General features: G+C 37.1%; 1 protein-coding gene across 2 annotated transcripts in view; it reads left to right on the top strand.

Moving 5' to 3' along the window:
• TAPT1 (transmembrane anterior posterior transformation 1) overlaps positions 1 to 15,074 on the top strand; it is a 46,569-nt gene extending 31,495 nt beyond the window's left edge. For both annotated transcript variants that reach the window (XM_079307434.1, XM_079307435.1), the window contains 7 exons: positions 1,088 to 1,168; positions 2,012 to 2,121; positions 3,737 to 3,796; positions 5,201 to 5,269; positions 6,529 to 6,605; positions 10,089 to 10,249; positions 12,948 to 15,074. In XM_079307434.1, coding sequence (XP_079163560.1) covers positions 1,088 to 1,168; positions 2,012 to 2,121; positions 3,737 to 3,796; positions 5,201 to 5,269; positions 6,529 to 6,605; positions 10,089 to 10,249; positions 12,948 to 13,177 — 788 coding nt within the window. In that variant the 3' untranslated portion in view covers positions 13,178 to 15,074. The remainder of the gene's footprint in view (positions 1 to 1,087; positions 1,169 to 2,011; positions 2,122 to 3,736; positions 3,797 to 5,200; positions 5,270 to 6,528; positions 6,606 to 10,088; positions 10,250 to 12,947) is intronic.
• Positions 15,075 to 23,295: the final 8,221 nt, after the last annotated feature.

Genomic DNA, 23,295 nt, shown 5'->3' with positions numbered 1-23,295 from the left:
AAGATGAGATCTGTGTTTGTGCATTGCTGACCAGTGATGTTTCATGGCAGTGTGGAAGCATGTGATGTGGGAAATAGAAGATAAAACCTTTTTGCAATTCTGTGCAAAAGTCTGAAAATTCAGTGATTATTTCCAAGGGAATGATAGAGAATGTAGATCAATGAGTGCTTGACTGCTTTTTCATCCATTTGTGACAGCGTCAAGCAGTAGCTTGTTACTAGGCTTTCAGACAATTCTGTGTTCTGGTCATTTGGGCAGTATTTTGTGAATTCAGAAGCATAAAACTTCTAAATTGTGATGACATTATGTTTTAGGTTTTATCCTGTTTTTCAATAATGCAATTTCAGGAAGGTGTTTTTTAATAACCTAAAAACTGTGATGCTTCCTGAAGCAAGCTGTGTGTGTCATCTCTGGAAACAGGACACCAAATCAAAAAAAATGCCTTGTCTAGGAGACAAGTCATAGCGCCTAGCTAGATTGCTTTTGTGTTACAGTGCTTATGGTTTTGATAACTGTGCCAATGCATCCTGCTCTTGCCTTTTAAGATGGGAAGAAAGACTGGTAGGAACCTTCTAGCTAAGGTGTAACAGTTGTCTTCAAACATTTTTTCTTCCTTCTATTGAATTCAGTATACAGTAATTTGGATATGTATGATCTGTAGAAAACAAAATGTACCTTGCTAATAGTACCAAGCTAATGTACTAAGCTATTAGCTTGAAAGGACAGATAGGTATATTCTCTTTGTTTTAGTTAGGAAATGTTGGTCCTTTTGGCACAGACTTTATCAAGAAGAATTATTATTTTATTAATGTATTAGAAGAGGTGATAGTAAGTCACAATTCCCTTCTGCTGCTGGGAACCTCAAACTGAGGCAGCATCAGATAAACCAGGTCACAACTCACTGCAGATATTCTGTCCATGGTGTGGTTCCCAGCATTTCCCCTACCCTTTAAATCCAGTTAAATAATTTGTGGAAAATGTTATCTAATGCAGAATTAATAAATGATAGAACCTCAGAATGAGTAGATATCTTTGTATGCAAATAAATGTTTCTTTGGAGCTGACAGGTTTTGGTTTTTTAATCCAGATATAAAGGAGAGGTTCACCAATTACGTGCTGCTACTAATTGTATGTCTAAGAAATATGGAACAGTTCTCATGGAATCCAGGTGAGTAAACTAAGAAAAATTCTTATGCTATCAAGAGCTGTATCCCTTGCTTCTTACCTCAGTCTGAAAGATAAGGGTAATCAACACATTTAATTAACAAAGCTTAATTTTGCAAATATCTTAGATTCTCATTTTTCTATTTCTGGTACTCTTTTAAGAATAACTGTATTCTTTCTGCCAGGAATATATATTGTTATGCTATAAACATAGACAGTTATCTTTCAAGCAGTGTTGGAATTATTTCTTTCCAGCCCTTTCCTTTCCTTGGAGTACACTGTGAATGAAGGATCCCCTATGAAGTGGCTAGTGAGATTGAAATGTGATGAAGATTATGTTAAAAAAACAATTCTTAATCTAATATTGATTATACTTAAGATTTTAATGACATTTTTAATAAATATTGTGTAAAATACCTACTTATTAAAACATTGTTTTAATAATTTTGATCCCTGATCTGTGTGATATATTTTGTCTGAATCTTACCAGCCTGCCTAAATTTTGCCTTAAGTATCTAAAACTGCAGATGCTTTGTCTGTCTTACACATACTGAACTTGTAGTATCTGGTACTTACAAAGGTTGTCTTTCTACTGGAGTTAAAGGTTTACAAAGTGAAGTTTAGAGCCTGATCCTTACTGTGGTATGATTGTACTGTACTGATAAGTTATTAGGAGAGCAATGGAATAAGCAAGAATTTGCACTCTGCATGCTGAGTGATGATGTAAACTTACAGATTCTTCAGGCTTCAGGCTCATGAGGATTTTTCATTGAATAATACTGTTATAATTATGTTTGTATGCTGGCATTAAATTAAATGGCCTAACTTGTTTCTTCACAACCTTCAGATCACTTTTGGGTGTTATTCCCGGATGTTTGCATGGTGGTTGCTTCAGAAATTGCAGTGGATATTGTGAAACATGCCTTTATAACAAAATTCAATGACATCACGGCAGACGTAGGTATCCTGTTTGGAATACTGGGTGCTATTTTAAATTGTGTTTAGTTTTGCTAATATATTTTTTTAAATTTTTTTTTTTCCAGTACAGAAAACATAAAAGCTGTTATTTTCATGTATTTGATATCACTTGGGAAAGCTTGCTAATTTCCTGATACAATATACTTTTGAGGATCATTTTAATGTGTAACTAACACCTCTGATTCTAAATTAGTAGTTCCAGATCCATAAATTATTGCAAATGTTGTATAACAGCACACATAATAGCTACAATTCACTTTACTGGCAGATCATTTTGTGAAGTGATCATTAGTTAAATTGAAAGGTTACCTGTTCTGCAGTCTAGACAGAGCTTGTAGCCTTTCCTAACAAAGTGGATTTTAGGTTAAAATTCTGGCTTTTGGAAAAACAGATCTTGTTAGGCAGCTTTAACTCTATTCTTGCATGTTTGTTAAAAGTGGAATCTGAAATCAGAGATTTTTTTTCCCTGCTGTCTCTGGAGCACTGATATGAAGTAGGTTATGTTAGTTTCCCACTCCTGAAATTTCTTAGGCTGCATATATTATCCAGTCATTCTTTTAAAGCAGTGGATGAGGCTGCTCCTTGTGTGTTGCAGCATGATACAGGGGCCATTTGTGCTCCACACTGTGAGAATTCAAACATAGTTGGTAAATTTGTGAAGATATGAGTTAGTGTCTTTTCACTATTAAAACCACTTCTCAGGAAATGAGACCAGAACTTTGTGAAGTGCTTTCTTTTTAGCATCTCTAAAGTAACTACATTGTGGGGTGTAGAAACAAGTGCAATAGATGCACTTAATAAGCTCCCTTATGCCAGAGGCATTTATGCATGCCCTACTTTTGTATAGAGAGTGGAAAAGAGCAGTAATGAAGTCATGGTAGCCAAAAATGTAGCATGCTTCAGAGTGCTGAAACAGCTGGAGGATGGGGGTAGTCAGTGGCAATTTTGCAAGGTTTATTTCATAAACTTTGTGGGGTTTGTGTATGAAGTTCTAAAGATTTATGGTTGCTAGGTCAGAATTTTTCCAGGAGTATTAACACCTGCAGTGCAACTTGTGCTGCCACTTATCCTTAAAATAGATTATTTTCTTTCTTAATTATGCTGAACTGTTTTAAAGAGAGGGGAAAACTTAATTTCATCTTCAGATGCAATTTGCTTTTTTCATAGATCATTTGCTTAGTGTATAAGAAAGCTCTCTCATTTGTTTAATTTTATCCTAGAGTTAGCTTTCCTGTACCTTAAAACAGTTATGAACTGGTGGGTGGTGGGGGAACTAAATGTGATTAATGTGATTTCTGTTATTTTGTGTTTCTCATGATCCTGAAACTCAGTAACTTCATGAAGTCTCTCATTCAATTCCTAAAGCATAGTGTTGTTTGTTTGTTGTATGGCTATATATATGCAAATTACTTTACTGCAGAAATAGAGGCTCATCTCTTGATGAGTGCAGTTAGACCTCAGAAAAACTGGCTTTGACTCTTTCAGCAAATGCATAGGTTAATAATGCTTTATGGAAACACTTTGTTAATATCTATGTTGCTTTTATAAAGTGCAATAAATTAATCACACATCTGATGTGCTGGATTTTTTCCAGGTCTACAGTGAATACAGAGCCAGTCTTGCATTTGACCTTGTTAGCAGTCGACAGAAAAATGTAAGCCTGAAAATAAAATGCACTTTACTGTATTAAAGTAACACAATTGATATGGGGGGATATTGGAACGAGCACTTAAAGTAACACATACCAGGACTGTAACACTCCTGCAGCACAGAAACTCTTCTTTGCTCTCTTTAATAAGTGATAACAGAATATTTTTTATGATTTATATTATTTTTATCCAGTTGTTCAAGTCAGTTTGAGCTTTATTTAATACGCTGCTGAGTAGTCTCTTCTGAATACAGTTAAAGGGGACAGTTGCAACAACTTTATATTTTTTACATACATGAGAAGTAAGTAAACTTAACAAGATAATTTTAGTTTACTGTTCTTTTCATGGTATTTTAACTATATTGGGTTAAAACAGAGTATTCATTAGGAATTTCTATTTTTTTCAAGACAGAGCACACAGATGTTCAGACATGTTTGCACTATGCATATTACTGTCGTGGCATGGCTATTTATAGTACACCACATAAATTTATAGAACAGACCACTTGTTTTTCATTAGTACCATTTTTTGGAAAGCTGCACACCTTTCATGGATGAGGACTTGTTAGGTTTCACTTGTTAGCATTCCACTCATCAGTGCTTTAGATGTGTGCTCTATTAAATTATACTATGATTACTGTAGTTACTATGATTACTATGAAATCATTACTATGATTTCTGCAGTTTTCTTGGGCTTGTTTCTTGGGCTGCTGTGAAGAATGCAGTAGTTAAACCTCAAAGAAGTTGGACACCTTCTGCTACAAATAGTTAATAATTTCTTATAAAAAACCCCCAGTTTATTAGTTTTGAATGCTCCATTACTTTTCCTAAGGATCCTCTGTGGGAAATAAAATAGCATCATTTAGCCACTAATTTTGGTGTGATGTTGAATACTGCAAGGCAAGCTGTCATACAAAGTACTTATGTTTTGAGTTCAAATGAAAAAACATTTTCAAAATAATTTTGACTCCATTATCTTAAGGCTAATTATAGATGTTTGTAGAATGATTTAAAATTGCTAGTGTGGTGGATAATTGTTCTTTTATCCCTGTATTTGAGGATCAGTCAAATTAATAGAAAAAGGTCTCTAAGCTGGTAATAATGTACAGATGAAATATCAGAGCGCCTTTGGATTGAGTGTCCTAATTGCTCTCGATTTAGAGATTTGTATTATACTCCAGTTGCTCTTGATTTAGAGCACTGAAGCTAATCTTACTGGTCATGGTAGTATTACATTTTTGTCTGAGAGTGCAGCTATCTCCATTTGAATTCCAAAATGTGAATAGGTACACTTTATACTCGTATAGTGTTTGTTAACAGAGCTTTATTCTTATCTGGAGGGTGTGCCAAGCTAAAATAAGCTCATTCCTTTGCATAAGTAGTTCATTATTCTTCCTCTTCTTTTCCTAGGCATATACAGATTATAGTGATTCAGTTTCCAGAAGAATGGGTTTCATTCCTCTTCCACTGGCTGTTTTAGTAAGTTGTATCATTCCTATCTGTTTTCTGTCAATAAGATCTCACTTTGAGAATCTGTCCCTCTGAGATACCTGGCTGGATATTTTGAGGATGAAATTATCATCTGAAGTAACTGAAATGATGCTGAAAGGTTGAGTTAACACTCAGTATAACCTATATCACATACTACCTGTGGCTTCACAAATGCATTATTGTTTCTTAGCCCTTCATAGAACATCAAATATATATTTATTTTGTAGAAATTTTAAGAACTTGAATTGTACCAGTGGAACTAAACTACATCTGTGTTTGCTAAACACATATTCCTTTTGGCAGCTATCCTATTCATTCATTTGGAATAGTCAAAGCAGCTGGTTGCCAGAAGGTTAGCAGTAGTGCAGCAATTTATTGAGGTTTTTCATATGAGTCCTTGTGGCTGTCCCTGAAATGGCACACTTAATGATTCAAAATTCTTTATATAGGGCACTGAGCTCCTGAGCTGTTGTTGAGTACATCACTTTGAAATAGTTGACTTTGTTACACATACACATTGCTATAAAATGAATTCCTTCATTAATGGAACATATGTCCATATGCTGTCCTGTTTTAACTATTGCAGAATGTTTTCTCTAAATAACTGCCCTGGTTTTCCCCATACATACATGTAGGCAAGCAATAGTTACCATAATGCTGGGGATCTGTACATGCTTTGTCAGCAAATATGCTAATTCACCATGTTCCTGGAATAATATCAGTATGAGTTAACTTAAATGAATGCTTTCCCATAGAGATGGAGACAAATACTATTCACAGAATTTGCTTAAACTACTGAAATAAAACTGAAGTTTCAGAATCCATTTGTTAGTCAAACTTGGGAGTTGTATGCCTTGTCCACAAAGCAATTTTGTAATCATAAAATTAGCATAATGTGTAACAATGATTCTGTTTTGCATTGCATCTCTTGATGTTTTCTTCAAAATTTGCTAACTCTCCTAGCCTTTGGGTTTCAAAGGATTTTTACCACTTCTTATTTTTCTTCAAAGTCAGCATTAAGGAAACATTGTCAGACTCTGATTTTGGCAAAGTAGCAAATAAGTGCTAGTATAATACTTTTTCAAATCAAAATCTGGAGTAGTTAGTACTGCCAAAGGGAATATTAGACTAAATTTCTGTTATTGTAAATGTTTGTACTTTTTCTTGAATTGACCAAATAAGAAATGTCTGTTACAATGTTCTATTAATAACTGTGTGCTAACTTTTAACTTTTTTTCTTAAAACAGCTCATCAGAGTCGTAACAAGCTCAATAAAAGTACAAGGAGTCTTAGCTTATGTTTGTGTTGTGCTGTTCTACTGTGGGTAAGTAAATCCACACAATTGAAAAGTATTCATCATTATTTTATTACATATGTGAAAGAAGTTTCTGTTGATCCTTCTGGATTTAAGAATAAACACAGTTTATATGCAGTAGAACATAAATGTAAAACCCTTATGTCATAATCTGAAATTGAGAGTGCAGATTTGTGCCTAAGTACTGTGACTACATTGGGGGATTATAGCCCTCAATAAGTAAATTCAGTAATGGAAATAACTCATTTCAAAAAGACTGAGAGAATCTGAGAGACAAGCACCATACTTCTGTGTAAAAAGGGAAATTGAATTCCAAGGAATGAAGTTTTCTGTAACAAGACCAAAAGATTCAATAAACCAACAAAATAAGCAGTTAAGAGCTCTGAGCAGATAATGAATTTTTCTCTCAGGTAGTTAAATGGAAGGTTTACTTTGGTTTAGGAAAATGATGTTTAAAAAATAAATAAATGCAAGGATCATCTTTCCTGGGAAGAGTGGGGTCAGTAAATAATCTAAGTTAAGATATATAATATTCTATGGCAATTTGTTTTCCATAGCCAATGATGTGCAGTTATCCCTTCAGCACCCCTTCACTGCTAAGTCAGTGTATACTTGTCTTACCTTTAACTTCTCACCAGTTGATAGGTTCTTCTGAGACTGCATAAATGTACTTTACATCCAATTTAGTTTGCCTGTCTTGAGACACTTGCTGTGTACTATATGTGGATGACCACTTTCTAGGAAAGCTGTATGCTACACTGTCATTGTTTATTATCACTCAAAATAGATCATAAGAAATTAATTGTTTCAAGTTGCTGACAGAAGGAGAACCTGCCTGCAGTATTGTGGGAGTGCTTCTTCCAGTGTCCTACCAAGTTGTTTAAGTGAAAAACAACTTAGCTTTAGGTTTGAGAAGTGTAAGTCTTCTAAGGCTGAGGCAGTGGTTCAGCAGGAAGAGAGGAGGCCATTCTGGAAGAGAGGAGAACTACTGTTCTACAAGCTTGTGGAAAGAACAGGATTACTACACATTCTTTTTTAATAGGTAGACTCTTATCTAATCTGACCCTGATCTGCAAAAAGTAGAGCTCAATCAGATGCATTTTATCTACATCAGTGTAGGGACACATCTGTTTAGTGTCAGATAACTAAGATTTTGAGATATTGCACATAGGCCAAATAGTAAAATTTTAGCCACATTCCTCTTCACCATACTTTGATTTTTTTCCCCAGCATACTACATGCTGTGCCCATGTTCTCCCTAAAGCCAGCTTTGTATAATTCAAAGCACTATGCCCTGGTCATCACATTCAAGCTGTGGTATACCAAGGTCAGCATTTTCATCCTGCTCAGTGGTTTTTCTTTTTTCCCAATATATGTAATATTTTTCTACCTCTACCGTTCCACTGCTGCAGCCCAGGATTTTTCACTGTCTCTGTGGCTTAGAGAATGAAGGGCAGAAAGGAGTAATGTGATTAACATGAAGTCTTAAATGTTGTTCTTTAAAGATGTAGATCACAAAAGTAAATACATTTTAGTCTCTTTTGTCCTAATTGAAAAAGGAGAACAATTTTCACTTTTTGACAAATTTCACTTTTTGCTCTTGCATCTTTCAAGTAATTTTTGTTCTGAACATAAATTTCAGCTTTTCATCAGATGTGGGAATATATGTATATATACATATATATATATATATAATGCAAACATAATACCATAGATGTGAGAAATGACATGATAAAATCTGAAGCAGTTAACTGAGCCTATACTATGGATGAATTAATTTTGTCTTGTTTATTAACAACTCTAGTTAAGCTTTAACTGTAGTTAAAGAGTCTTGCAAAAAAAAACCTTGAGTTTTCTTTTTCTACAATTTTGAACGACTGCAAACTTACATTGTTGTTAGAAATTTCAGCCTGGGGTAGGCTGGCAGAAAAGAATAAAGGAAAATTGCTAGAAATACTTGCATAATTTTCCATGAAAAACTGGAACTGATACAGGGAAGTGGTGATTTATGGCCTTTTCAACTTCTGATCTCATTAAATCAGAGTCAAACTAGGCTGTATAAACCTACTCTCAGAACAAAAACATGTTACATAAGAAGCATAAGAAAAACACCTCTAAAACATTAAAAATGAAGGAGAGCTTCTCAGCTCTCTGAAATAAAATCTGTCCCCATAATATAATAAAATTGAAGAGAAGCACAGCTTTCAACCTGGATAAAATGGCATCTTCTTTGTGGTTGCTTGGATACTAAAATGTCACTTCTGAGTACTGAAAGTGGTGTGCTCTGCTCACTCTTCCATTTCTTTATTGAAATAGAATACGCAAAACTTATTTTTTCCCCTTAAAAGTGTAGTGTAGTTTGTTTTTCTGTTTGACAAGTCCTGATTACATTTGCACAGAGAGATAGGGGGGCTGCTGCTGCAGTGTGCTTGGGTCACTTTATGATTAGGCAGACCTGTTTCATGGATCTGTGAATGTTGTCTTTTTAGTTTGTTAATGATGTACATGACAAACAGACTTTGCAAAGTGGAGAATGAATTCAGAGTCTGCATCTGGTTCACTCTTGTTACGTAGCTTGATTTGCATAGAGAATATTTCATTCATACTGCAGAGAACAGATCACTCTCTCCTTGTCATTCTGCAATGAGCCTTCACTTCCTGGAGTGGACATTGCTCTATGAGTCATGTGTTACTAGTAATGAAAATTGGATTTTGCAAAAGACCTAATCTCAGCTGAATGATAAAAAAGCACTTGATGCTAGATGAGGCCTTCCTTTTCTTCAAACAGGGAGAGAGATGTGAAAGGGATTCAGTGATTTGTTGATGTTTGTGCTGCAATTTAGATATAGAAAAGGAATCTGCCATCACCTGGACTGTGCTATGATGTTAATGCAGTGCTGCCTCTTTGGATTTGTTAAGTTTTATGGACTGTCTTCTGTGATGTGAAAAAATACTTACTATGATTATCTTGTAGTTTGTAAAAGCTAGATATTGCATTTGGCAGTGCTGGGTTAATGGTTATTATTTAATGATCTTGGAAGTATTTTCAAACCTTTATGATTCTGTAGTTCTGTATTTGCTGTCCTGTGGTTCCAAGTCTGCTAGAAATCCTTTCCTGGGCACACTTAATTTGGGTGCATTTATTTTGGACTTGCAGTGTTGAGAGCACTTTTTAATTCTGTGTTTAAATATTTGATGTCTTAAATGGCTGCTTAACAGTCCTTGTAGTCCTTTAGTTAAATAATAAAACTTGATGTTTTTCTCTAGATGCTTTCTGGAGGAAAAAGAAATTAAGCATTGAATCTGAAACAAATTGTTAGAAAAGGGAAACTACCTTTTGATCTTGATATTGAAAGGATTTAATTTGTTAGCTAATCCTTCTAAGACAGCACTTACTGTATGTAATTATTTTCATATTAATAATTGCAGTGTGAATAATATGCAATTATTTTAATATGCTAATGCAAATATGTAAACAATTTTTTTTCCCAGGTTGATATCTCTCAAAGTCCTCAACAGCATTGTATTGCTGGGGAAATCATGTCAATATGTAAAGGAAGCAAAAATGGAGGAGAAATTATTCAATCCTGTCCCAGCTGCCACCCCAGGGAAGCCAGGTGGCAAACAGCAGGGCACATTTAAATCTACCCAAGGTAAGGCTAACTGCCTTGGTTTGTTTTCAGTGAAAATTTTTCAGACTAAATTTGGTATTAAACCAAATGCATGGCAATGTTTGCTGTACATACCCTGTTGCTGGACCTTAATTGTGCCATAGCACAGCTGTGAACACAAATATATCATAGACTATAATGTAAATGTAATAGAATTTATTGCTTTTAGTTCACGTATCTTCTTTCAGTAATAAACTCTCATATCTCTGATAAGATGGATATGCGATATGTGGAGGTGGTAGAAACAATGGAATAAAAGCATGCTTTTGTTTTAAAATCATAATCCTAGAATGGTTTGGTTTGGGTTGGAAGAAACCTTTAAAGACCATCTTGTCCAATCCCCTCTGCCAGTCACTGCATAAATAAGTGAATATTTACATATCATCTGTGACAGTGCTTAAGTTTAGAAGGGAAGGAATTTGTATTTCTCATGAAATCAAAGTAAAACATGGTAGGTTTATGCATAGGTATAATTAATTGTAGTTGTCATGAACACATAACAAAAAGCTTTATGAAATCCAGATAGGAATTTCAGTGGGTCTCTACTCCATTTCCAGTCTATTCACACAATTTCCTCTTACAGGTCCTCAGCATCAGTGGTTAATTTATAATGGGAATATGGCACTATTGTATTTGTGTGACACACTATAGAAGGAAACAGAAACCTTCATTGTTCCTGTCAACTGAATTGGATTGCATCTTCCTGTGGGAAAAGCTCAATGAGAGCCTTAGAGAAGTTAACAGTGGGGCTTTTATTGTGTTCACTCCATGGCTTGCCAACAACTAGAACAGCTTGAAATGCAAGGTGCTCGTTAGTCGTCAGAGTGTCTCGCCAGCAAGGGGAGAGTTAAGAATCTGTCAGTGTTTGGCATAAACCTCTCTATCTCAGAGGTGTCAAATAACATCAGGCAGAAACTTGGTACAAATCTTTGTATTTAAATTCATACAACTGCTTTACTTTCACGATGAAGGAATGAGATATGAATTGTTCTGAATTCATATTTGCATTCAATTTTGCATTTCATTAGAGGACTATAATGATGATAATGTTTGAATTATACATTCTATTACTACATTTGGATATGAGACTTTGTAAGTTGTACTTACTTACATTGAACCTTTAACTTACAGGGTATAAATCCTGAAGACTGTTTAGAGTTGAAGTAGCAGGGATGCTTATTTTCTCTAGTGGAAAGATTCTGAGCAAAAAGTAGCAACCAAAAAGCTTTTGTAGATTTTATTCAGAATATTCCTAGCTTCCACTACTGATGGAAAAAGCTCAGTTTTAGACGGTTTTTTTGGAGATTTTTTTTTTTTGTCTTTTTTAACACCTCTTTATTAAATAGAAATCTTGATAATGTGAAAGAATGATTTTAGCTTTCCCCAGCTTTTGCACTATTACTGCTGGGCTCTGCAGTATTAGTTAATCTCTGTGCCCCACTCATCAGGTTTTTACAATAGTCTCTCAACCCATCTTGTATGGGGATGAGTGCAAGGGAATTAATTAGTCTGGTCTCCTTTCTGCCAGCTTATAGTTTAAATCAGTTAATTTTCTAAAGAGTTTCTACCTTGTCCACAAAAACATTTAACATTTTGAAGAATTAAAATTCTAAACTTGCTCTTGAAGGATGAAAGCCCTAAGTACTGGTAATCATTTAGATTTAGATTTAGCTACATCTGGAAGCTGCTGGATTAGAGAATACTTATGTTTTTAACCAAGTTCCAGAATTAAAATTACTTGTGTCCTTTCTCAATGCAAGTTTAGTACCTTTAACTTGCTTAAGATTGTAGAGAGTAACCCATGTATCTCCAGATAGTAGATGGCATACTGTGGACAGATGCTCTGCAGAAATAAGTTTTTGTAGTAATTTGGATAGTGTTGCCATTCTGACAGGTAACATTTCCTTGGCCTGGTCTGCAGTACTCTCCACATCAGTCAAATTTTTTCAGATTCCTTTAGAAACAATAACTCAGTATTTACTGAGGAGGAGATTTTTTTTTCTTACCTTTTTTCTTATCTCCTTGTCATTTGCTTGTGTATTTTAATTCTTTTAATGTTTTAACAAAATATGGAAAAAATACGTGGATATTACCAATATCCTAGGTTAATGAAGCCAGTATTCAGTTCCACTGAAGTAAGAGACAGGAATAAAAATAGACATCTTTAATATCACTGCTTTTAGGAGCCAGTGCTATTAAAGTGCACAGCAGTGCATGAGTCATTTATTAGCTATCCCTGGAGAAGGCAGGTTTATTGTACTTATGTAGAGGATTAGGCACATCTAGTTCCTGCCACAGGGATTCCTTTTGTTCATTTCAGTAGCAAACATTAGTGTGATTCACACAAGGACCGTCAGAAATCTTTTTGCTTAAGCCAACAAAAATAGGCATGTATGTCCTAACTTCTGCTGCTTATGCTCTTGCTGATTATTTAATCTTCCGTAGAATTTATTTTTTCTGTCTATTTATTTTCTATATGTTTTATAAATCAGAAAAGGCAACCTTTTACAGTAAAGATAAGAAGATGTAGTGGCTTCCAGCAAGTATTTTTCTGTTACTTCTGCTGACTTGATGCAGCACGCTATTTTGGGATAGCTTTGGATGAATCTGGATGTTGCACATTGTATCAATGTGTCTGTATTAAATTCATTATCTTTGTAATTATCTTCTGTTCCAACAGGAATTTCCACAGATGAAAACGGTTCTACATCAGTTACCAATCAACCAGTGCATCAGAAGGAGAATATGCCATCTTTACTTATAACAAGCAATTCTGATCAATTTCTGACAACTCCTGATGGAGAAGAAAAAGATATAAGTCAAGACAGTTCAGAATTAAAACACAGGTCTGCAAAGAAAGACTTGTTGGAGATAGACAGGTTTACTATTTGTGGAAACAGAATTGACTAAGAATTTATTTTTTTTAAAATCAATGTGCTGAGGATACTGAGCTGTTGGGACAGCAGAGCTACCAGAATGGACAGTTGCCAAAAGGCACATAAATATTTATTTAAAAACTTAAATTATTAATGGCAAAAAAAAAAAATTATTAATTTCTTTCTACAAGTAACTTGGCTTGGTATCTGGTCAGGTCAAGTAAGTGATCTTTAACTTGCCTCTTGGAAAATGTGGTGGATCGTGAGTCTCTAGCCTGGTGGTAGAGCTGCAGTTATCACTTTTCTGGAAAACAGACTGGAAAAAGCATAACCCTGTTCTGCATTATGAATCCATGCTTCCAGAACACTATTTTTCATGAAGGTTCCTGCAGTGTAAGGATATTCCTGGAAATGTGTGCCGACTTGACCGGAAGCTTGCCTATCCAGTTACCGTGTTTTATTAAACGTCTACAGAATTCAAAACTTGTGCTTATATCAACAAACACATAAAGCATTGGTACATTAAACAGTAAGTCCAGATAGTTATTCTTGTCAGCAAAAATCTTTTCAAGATGTATCTTGAAAATCTTGTAATCAGAATAAAATTTTGCCTTTAAGTGAAAGACTTACTGCTTAGTATTTTATCTGGATACTAAACACCAAGGAAAGATCACAGTAATGAAGGTTCTGCTTAACTGGGCAAATATGAAGCATATTCATTTCATGTGTTGTGTGTCCTGCAAGGCAAATTATTTAGATTTATTTTTTTTAAAGCTGAGGATTTTTTGTTCCTGTAGGAAAAAAGTATTAAAGGGGCACTTCTAATGTTAAGGAACAGCAGTGTTAATTGCAGCAAACAAGTGTTGTGTTGGAACTGTATGTATGGCATTAACACAGCAGTAAAGAACATTGAACTGCATTTTGCATTTAACTCTTGGAAGAATGACATCTGTATATTAACCTGCCTGAGAACATGCCTATAAAAGCTCACACTGACAATCAAATCATAATTATCCATTTAATGTAATTGATTGGTTGTAGTCAAGTAGATGGACTAGATCTATAAAGGACATTTAAGCATTACAATGCATCTTATTTTCTGGTGTGAGATGCAGAGTTGGGAGGATTGACAAAAGAAGTTTTGGAATCCTCAGACCAAGAATGGATTAAATTTGAGCTCAGAACATAGGCTGGAGAGTTTTATCAGAAGAGGCCCCTTAGTTAATGATAAATTCTTCATATGTGAAAATACAGCATTAGCTTCCAAAATGCCTTTCAGACATTCAAGTAAGCACCAATCTTACTTTCCAAGGGAAGGTATCATAAAAGTACTTCAGTGCTGAACAAATGAAGACAATTTGCTCGTTGCTTATTTCCTAATTTGTCAGAATGGGAAAGCCGAAGTTTATTTGCTGTATGAACATGTGAAAGTTTAATGTATCTGCTAATCCCTGAAATTTGCAGGACTACAGTAATAAAACAGATGGAGGCAGTTGGACAGAGTTACATGTCTGAGCAGACTTGGTAATGAGAGAACTCTGCTGTACAATTTAGGGTTGTCTGCTCTGGTGGGAGCTCCTTGCTGCAGTCTTTCAGCCTCTCCTCTCCCATAAGAGTAGTGGGAGTAATGGCCAAAATCTGTGGTTATGTTCAGGGATGAAAGTAAAAAGGATTTGTGCTGTGGAAAATTTTGAAAATCTTTAAATTTTGATGTATTTTATACTAATTGGAGATGTTCACACATTGAAATAAAGATTATCTGTCAATTTGGTGTATCTTATTTTATAATTATTTAGCAGTTGCTAAAGAAAGCTTGAAATTGCATTCATTTTTTTTTTCTGTTGAATGACATTCTGTATCAATTTTATAAGTGCATCTTGTGTGAAACTCAATAAAATTCAATTTTGTAATATTTGTTTAAAAAAGGAAAAGTACAGCGTCAATATTTCTTTTTCAGTATTCACAGTTGGTGATCTTGCAAAGTATTTAATACATTAAATTCCAATTTCCATAAAGTAGGATTGTTGCAAATGTGGGACACGGACAAATGTAAGAACTGGGTTATCAATGGCTTCAGATCTATTTCTGTAGCAGTTGGTTCTTGCCACTTGTAGAAAGAAGATATTGATGCCAACCCATTATTAATTTGGTTTTTAAGCGCAGGCACCACATGAATGAAAAAATGCTGTGTCCCAGGAGAGTTGTAATTTCCACAGTCAGTTAGGACAGTTTGCACCTACACAGGGAAGCCAAGTGTGAATGCAGGATCAGCACAGGAGAGCCCCTGCTGGGCACCCTGTGATGGCTGTGAAGGCTCACTGGGGCTGTGCCTGCTGCACAGCAGTGCAGCTGGCCCCGGGCAGCTGGTGCATCCCTGCTGCTCTGCAGGAGTCACCACTGCCCCGGGATCCCCCAGCACCAGGGGTGCTCGGGGGCTGCTGCAGAGGCCATGGCCAGCACAGCCCTTCCCAGGTCTGCTAGGGGCCCAGCTGGCATTCCTTCCTGTTGCTGCAAGCTCTCTGATCGTTCTCATCTTTTTATTCATGATTTATAGGGATTCCTTGGATATCTCTCAGTGTATCTTTAGGGAAAAGTCACAGCTGCTGCTCTGGCTCTGGGTGGTCCTCTCAGAACTCTCAAGGTGGCTGAGGGGGAGCAAACCACCAAACAAGAAAAAGCAGCAACACTGAGTTTCTTATCTATAGATACAGCTGCTCATCTGGGTTTTCTTGAAAAGCTCCTGTCTTAACAGTGATACATATAAGAACATCAGAGGTTAAGTAGTGAATAAATTAAGTTCTTGAATTGATAAATCACTCCAAAAATAAAATCTAGGCAAGCAGTGATATTTCAGCTAAAGTCACAGTTGCCAAATTAATTCCAAAAGCACACATTGAGTAGAGTGTATGTTCATAATTAGTATTATTCATTATGGGAGCATTAAGAAACAACTGGTTTTGACAGGATTATTTAATTAATCTTTTGAAGCCTTTCTGATGTTCATCAGCCAAGCAGAATTTCCCCTCAAGCATAGTAGTTTTACAATCATAAGCACGCTGTTAATTTACTCTCCTCTTAATTTGAAGTGAGTTTGTGGAAATGTTTCAACTTTGTTTTAATTGTTTGTGTTGCAAAATTTTGTGTAGTCTAATAATTTGTTCTGAAGTGTGTTTCTGTGACTCAGCATGATTGATGAGGTCACTGTTGTTGTTAAAGCCAGTATTTGCCCAGTTGTGGCTGCTGTGCCAGCTCAGCTGTTGGGCTGGAGATGTGAATGTTCTCGGTGGTGGTGAGCAAGGATGGATGCAACTTAATTACAGCACAAATGTAATCAGGCTCTGTGAAGCTCCTGAAACACTGCAGCTTTTAGTCTTGTAAAGTGGGCTCCTCCATTGTGAGTAAAGTAGGAGTTGTACCAATTCAGTCTTGGGGAGTCATAGCTTCAGAATGCTCTTCACAAATGCTAAACAAAATTTGCTTTTGAAACTTCTTTAGAGTAGGTGCTCCTTCTTAGAAATTTGGACTGTCTTATTTTGGTGACTGCAGGGAAGCAAATAGCTTTGTGTAAATACTGAGCAGCTGTCAGGGGGAGCTGCAGTTGGAACCTCCTTTATCTCAGGGAAGTTTTTCTGTATATAATGGTATAAAATGTTTAGGCTGTGAAGGCTGTCAGAAAACATTTGATGTATCACTTCTGTAAGTCTTTGTCATAGTAACTTTCATCAGCCATACCTACCAAACCTGAGTCTAGTTAGGCTTTTTTTAGGACTTCAGTATACCCTGATTTAGAAAAATACTGCCAGCAGAGTTGTAAAAGATCATAAATATATACTATCAAATGATATTTATTAGTAAACTCACAATTATAATAGCAGAAAAATCCAAAATGGAAACAGATTTTTTAAAAAATTCTCAATTTTGACCAAAATACTTATCATATTTGTGATGAAATAAACTCAGATTTTAAAATGTGCCCTTGTTGTAACTCTGCTACCCACCTGTGCCTCACGGATGCAGCTTTAGGCTGTGTGGGCTGTCATTGCTTCCATGCATCACCACTGCCTAGGAGAGTGATGCTATCAAGCAGAGCTGAGGTTCATTCTCAGTTGGAGGCAGTTTTATCTGACAGATGAACTGTGGGGAAGTATTGAGCACTGGGGGGAGAGGGAGAGAGAGAGAGAGGAGTCAATTTTTGTGTGTACAAAGATGTGGGTTGCAGCAGCACTCCCTGGGATCCTAGTTTTTTTAGGCTGATTTGTGCAGTTCTAGTACAAGCTTTGCTGCATAAATCCTGTATTGTATAGGCAAACATGCTTCATGTATTATATGTTGTGTTTACTGCTTCCACATTTTTATATCGGAAGTTACTGATCTTGGATTAGTGGTATGAGAGCTGTTACAAGGCTATATATTTTTAATAGGGCCATTTTTGGTGTTCAAGGAAGTCTCAGGTTTTATGTTGGTTGTTCTTCCCATCCATGCTCAGTTTGTTGGATAAGAACAATAATATCTTTATTGACTGTTTTCCATATCAGGAGTATGTTCCTGTGATGCCCAGTCCTGATAGAGCATTGAATGGTTTGGGTGGAAGGGACCTTAAATATCATCTAATTCCACCCCCACTGCCATGGGCAGGGTCACCTTTCACTAGACCAGGTTGCTCAGAACCACATCCAACCTGGCCTTGAACTGCCAGGGATGGGGCAGCCACAGCTTCTCTGGACACCCTGTGCCCGTGTCCCACCAGCCTCACAGTAAAGAATTCTTCCTAATGTCTAATCTAAACCGATTCCCAGTTTGAAGCCATTCCCCCTTGTCTGTCACTACATGCTCTTGTAAAAAGTTTCTCCAATTTTAGGCTCCTTGTCTGCTGTCCCTGAAAATACATTAAGTATCAAGGTAGCTCTGTAATTGCTTGTTTGATGCTGACAGTTTAAAATAAGTGGAATTGTGGATTCTTAGGAAGTGATGCATTTGATGTACTGAGAAGTGTAAAATTAAACTTAAAATCCAGCATTGGACAGCATATTCTTTAGATTGATACACTAAGTCAACACAAGAAAGTGTGTGAGTTGATGCTACCAAGCATCAACTGGTGACAGCTCTGACTGTCAGACCAAAATTTTCCTGCAGTTTTGATTTGAACTTGACACTGCTGTTAAAGGCAGCAATACAGCCACCAGCCACCTTTCTATAGCCAAGGCAGCTGGAGCTGTGATAAGTGAGTTTATTCTGGGAACAATTCCTGAAGTATCACATGTATCTAACCTGGAAGCTGTGGATCATTGCTTTCAGATTGAAGCTTTCTGCCCTTGGGGCTCTCTCAAGGGGTAGGTGCAATGAAAATGAAGTTGTGTTGAAGCTCAGCAATTAGCACTGATGGGAGACAATATCCCTAATGCAATAGCAGAGGACCCACCTGTTTGGCTGATCAAAAAATCTGAGTGTCTTTAGTCACTTAAAACTACTTTGACATTGGAGCAAAGTGAGTCCTGCTGCATCTGAGGTAATGCATCATGGTGCCTGTTCAGCCATTCACTGACCACAATCTATTTGGCTTCCATGTGGGAATGAATAAATTCTCCTGCTAGTTTTTGTGCTAGACCCTCATTTCTCAAAAGCAAGGACCAAAGCCCCAGTAGTGATTCTTTGTATGGATATTCTGCTAATGGCATTGGAGTAACTTTGTGGAATTGGTTTACTTGCCTTGTAAAAGGCAAGGAGGCACTGGAGTCATCCTTCATCAGCTCCAGCCCTTCCACTGCTAGGTCTTTCAAAGCTTGGGCCAGTCACAGCATGTAAAGTATCAGAGAAGACAGTCCAGTGCACTAGGCTAGAGCAACTGCAGTGTTGTGGAAAACCAGTGTCAAAATTTGGACCTTTCCGGTTCTATTCTGCTGCTGTTCCCCCCTTGTTGGTGTGTTTTGGTGCTTGTCACAGAGTCCAGCACTGGTGGCTGTGCTCCCTGCCACGAGAGCAGCTTGGTGCCAGGGCTGAGGTTTGTCCTCTGCACTGTTCAGCTGGTGTGTGCTTGCTTTGTCCAGTGCTCGCTGTTGCACACACTTCTTTTGACTATTTTTTAAATCTTGTTAATCAATCCTGTTTCACAATATCAGAAGCTGGATAGAGCTACTGATTCTAGCTCAGGTTCTGTCCAATGCAGTGTCCAATCCTGATGTTAACATCTTTCTCAGTCACAAATGACAGATTCCACAATCTTCTTGAACAGTAAATATGTACTCTGCATATGCTGTTATTACCTTCCATCTATCTGTTTTAAGTCTTCCTTACTTAAATTTAATCCTTCCTACTTTTTGTCCACATGTGTCATGGAGAATAGATTTCGCCTCTCCCTCTGTTTTCTTCTTACATCCTTGCCAGCTGAGACTTTTGTGTTTCCCTTCAGGCTCCTGCTAACCCCCCACAATGAGTTCAGCTCCTGTTTGTGTGGAGAGTGTGTCCCATGCTTATTCTGAGCACAGAACTCCAGCTGATACCTTCCATCCCAGCTGAGCTGAACCTGAGGATTACATCAGCCAGCTTTTAGCTGCCATATCCTGGTATGGAATTTACCTCTTAAAAACAGGATGCCACTTCTGACCCAGGAGAGTTCAAATGTGCTGCAGGAACTATATGCTTCCAATGGAACTGCCTGATTATTCCCAAGCCTGCACTTGTACTGTAGTACACTGCTGCCAAAATGTAAAATCCTGTATTAGAACTGCTTTAGTTCAATTTTTTTTTGCCATCTGTTTCTATGGTTAGTCAAGTTTGTTTTGAACTCCTGTTGTGTAGTGTATCCACAGCCTGCACTTCACCTTTCTCTGGCATCTGCCCAATATCACTGATTAAAAACCCTGATGGCAATGGAGAGACCCCTGCAAAATCTAACTGCTGTGTGAGGATGAAATAGTGATAAATACTCCCCAAGCAGGATTTCCCAAGAAGCTTTTTCAACTGCTCCAAGCAATTTTAATCTCTACTATCTTTCCTTAGTTCAGGAATATCACATGAAAGAGTAACAAAAGTCTCATAAATTCAACATATGTGATTATCTGCTGCTTCTCACCTTATGGTGTGCAGCGTTTTTGAAGGGAAATGCACTGGTTTGAAATGATCTGACAAATTTATGCTGGCTTTCATTCATCATCACATTACTCCTCAAATGCTGAAAAGAACAAAACCCAGATCTGATTATGTGCCCAGAAAAACTGTGGAAGACTGCAGTTGGTTTGATTCATCATTTCCTTTTTCCCTTTTCCAAAGATTGCTCTTTTAAATCACAAGAAATCTGCTAGTGACTTTGTTAGCCACTTTTCAGAGTTTTCTGTTTTGGTGTCAAGAATAAGGCTTAAACTGAGTGAAAAATCTCACATACCTCCATACTGACGTGTCAAGATCCCCAGGAGTTTGCTGGTGGCGTATTTGGTAGGGAGAGTGGTGGGTTGAAACTGCTGTGTTTTGTCTTAGTGTGATGTTTCTATGAAAAAGGGTGATGTGAATAAAGTAAGAAGCTCTCATGGTGTGTAAAGCCCTACTAATGTGCCTTCAATCACCTCTAGGGGTAAAAGGTGAAAAGTGCTAAGATGGCACCAGAATTGATGTTTACCAAAGGCCCTGTAGCAGGAAAAAAGAAGATATGAGATAAATCTCTGAAGCATTTTGTTATGTCCTAGGTGCCCAGTGGTGAGAAACAAGAAAGAAGAGTCCTGTCAAAGTCAGCCACCATGGCCCTCAAACACAGGCTGAGGGCTGTGTCTCTCTCTGTCCTGGTCCTTTGCTGTCTCAGGGAGATGGAGTGGTGTGCAGCTCAGGCAGTATCACCTGGAATGTTCAGTGGAGGCATATTCCTACCTGTCCTTCCCTTGGATTTACAGTAACTACCTGATTTTTTCTGGTCCTTATGCTTTAGTTGAGATTGAGAGCTGTTACTGCTTAGCAATGGGCTCCTGTTTTTCTTTTCCTCCCAAATTTGGCTTAAAGCCTCCCCATGCTGGAATGCTGACAGACAAAGAAGCTTCCCTTGTCAAGAGGGTTCCCATCTCCTCAGCAGCTCATGCAATGCTGCCCCATGGCTGAGGGTGACAAAGCCACCTTGGAAACATCACCTGTGTGCTTCCCTCCAGGAAAATTTTGGCTTCACCTGACCCTAGAGCAGAAGGCTTAGGATTCACAAGTCTAGAACATCATCTCTACTATTCTCTCCTGATCTTTCTAAGTACCTTAGTTGATTGTCCAGGGTCCCTTCCAGTGTGACTCTTGGCTTTCTTTGTGCTGCTTGCATGCAGAGAGCACATCTCCTGGGCAGGAGCCCTTCCTTCACACCCATCTGGAAGTTCCACCAGTCCCTGCTGCATTTTCACTGCAGTGATGATTGTAATTTAGTTTTTTGGCAAGACATTTGTTCTTTTCTACAACAAAGAATGAATCCTTACTTGCTGGCAGGACACTGGAGCAGCATAACAAACCATCTTTATTCTGGTGCTACCTGCTAAGAGGAGAAGCAGAGGAAGCCTGTGATACATTCACTTCCTTTCTCCTTACCCTAGCAGGTAGAGTGAGCAATAAATCACTTTCTTCCTAAATATATTTTTAGTGGAAGACTGTTATCATAATTCTTCTTGATTACCTCTTTTCCTAGGCTAAAGTAGGTTAAGGTTCTTCCTTCTAGACTCTCCCTAATTTGTCTGCATTGGTCCCAAGACTGGAGGCCATCCTCCTGTCAAGGCTTCATAAAAACCTTCTGTTGGAACAAAACCAACAGGGAGATTCTTCCTTTCCATGTTATGCTCCTATTGAAGCACCTTATAGTTGATAAAGCAAATCTATCATTAAGTTGTCTCTGTCAGCATAAAGTTGGCTGTTTCTCATGTAGCAGCATGGCCAAATTGCACCAAGGCTGGGCTGGGCTTTAAGAAGATTTAGATTTTAATTAATTTTATTTAATCACCTGAATACTTTTATGAAACTGATCTCTTGCATATTCTGTTGAGATTGGCACTTCTCATTATTAATAGCCATAAATATGGATAAGGGGTTTGGCTTTGGGACCCTGACACCTTGATTACAGATAATCAAACATCACTTTATTTCAAGACCTGAAGCAGGCAATTGAGATGCAATATCAGCTCCACTTAGAATGTCACTATCTTGACATGAAATGCTCAATGTAGTGCTGTGAAGGGGAGATGAAAGCTGCAAGTTTTGCCCAATTTCCTTTGCACTTCAATAATCTTTACATTTACACTTCCAGCGAGGTGTCAAAGATTTGGATGCTATATTTTTGGATGAGAATTGAAATAAAATACTTCAGGCAAGTTAAGTCCTCAAGCCTGAATTCTCAGTGCAATACCAGCAGACCACAAAGAATCAGACACATTTCACCCTGACATGTTTTCTGTGCAATGAATGTATTTTTATACAGTGCTAATTTTGTCTATAAAATCCAACAAAAAAAAAAAAAAGAAACTAAAGACAAATACTTGTTAAAAAAAAATAAACAAATTCCACAAAAACAAAAAAACAGGGAAATGAAAACAAACAAGCAAACAAAACCCCCCCAAACAGCAAAAGCCAGAACAAACCCAAAATCTCACAAAACAAAACCCAGCCCACACTACTGCTATCAGGCAAATGGTAGCAATTTCCAGGGCACTGCAACTTCGAGAAATCTTCAAAATTATGTGGGGCAGCTCCTCAATTGCAGCTGATTTTTCCTAATTAAAACAAATTCAATTAGTAATTTCTAGGTTGTAAGTTGAAAGCACCACTATAGCTCTCCCTTCAATGCAGTACCATTTAAATATACCTTCAATCTTAAGTAATTAATTAGGAAATACTCTATAGATCATCCTGGGACACTCCTCTAGCAAACAACTGGCACTACTTAAAAGTTTGTGTCTGCTTGAAAGTGATACACTTATGAAAACCTACACCCCAAATTCTACAATAGTTTTCACCTAAGCCATAGTCCTTCCTGCTTTCTGCAATGTGCAATAAATCCCTGTGCAAATGTAATATCATCCTTCCACATTTCAGTCAATAATCTCAAAACCAACAAATCTCAATTAAACCTCACAGCAGCACATTCTCTCACAGTGGGACATGAAGACTATTTCTGCTTAAGAAATCCATGAAATGAAGCACAGGGAG

Source organism: Erithacus rubecula (genome assembly GCF_903797595.1).
Source record: "Erithacus rubecula genome assembly, chromosome: 5".
Classification (NCBI taxonomy): domain Eukaryota; kingdom Metazoa; phylum Chordata; class Aves; order Passeriformes; family Muscicapidae; genus Erithacus; species Erithacus rubecula.
This window is presented reverse-complemented; position numbering and strand designations above follow the sequence as displayed.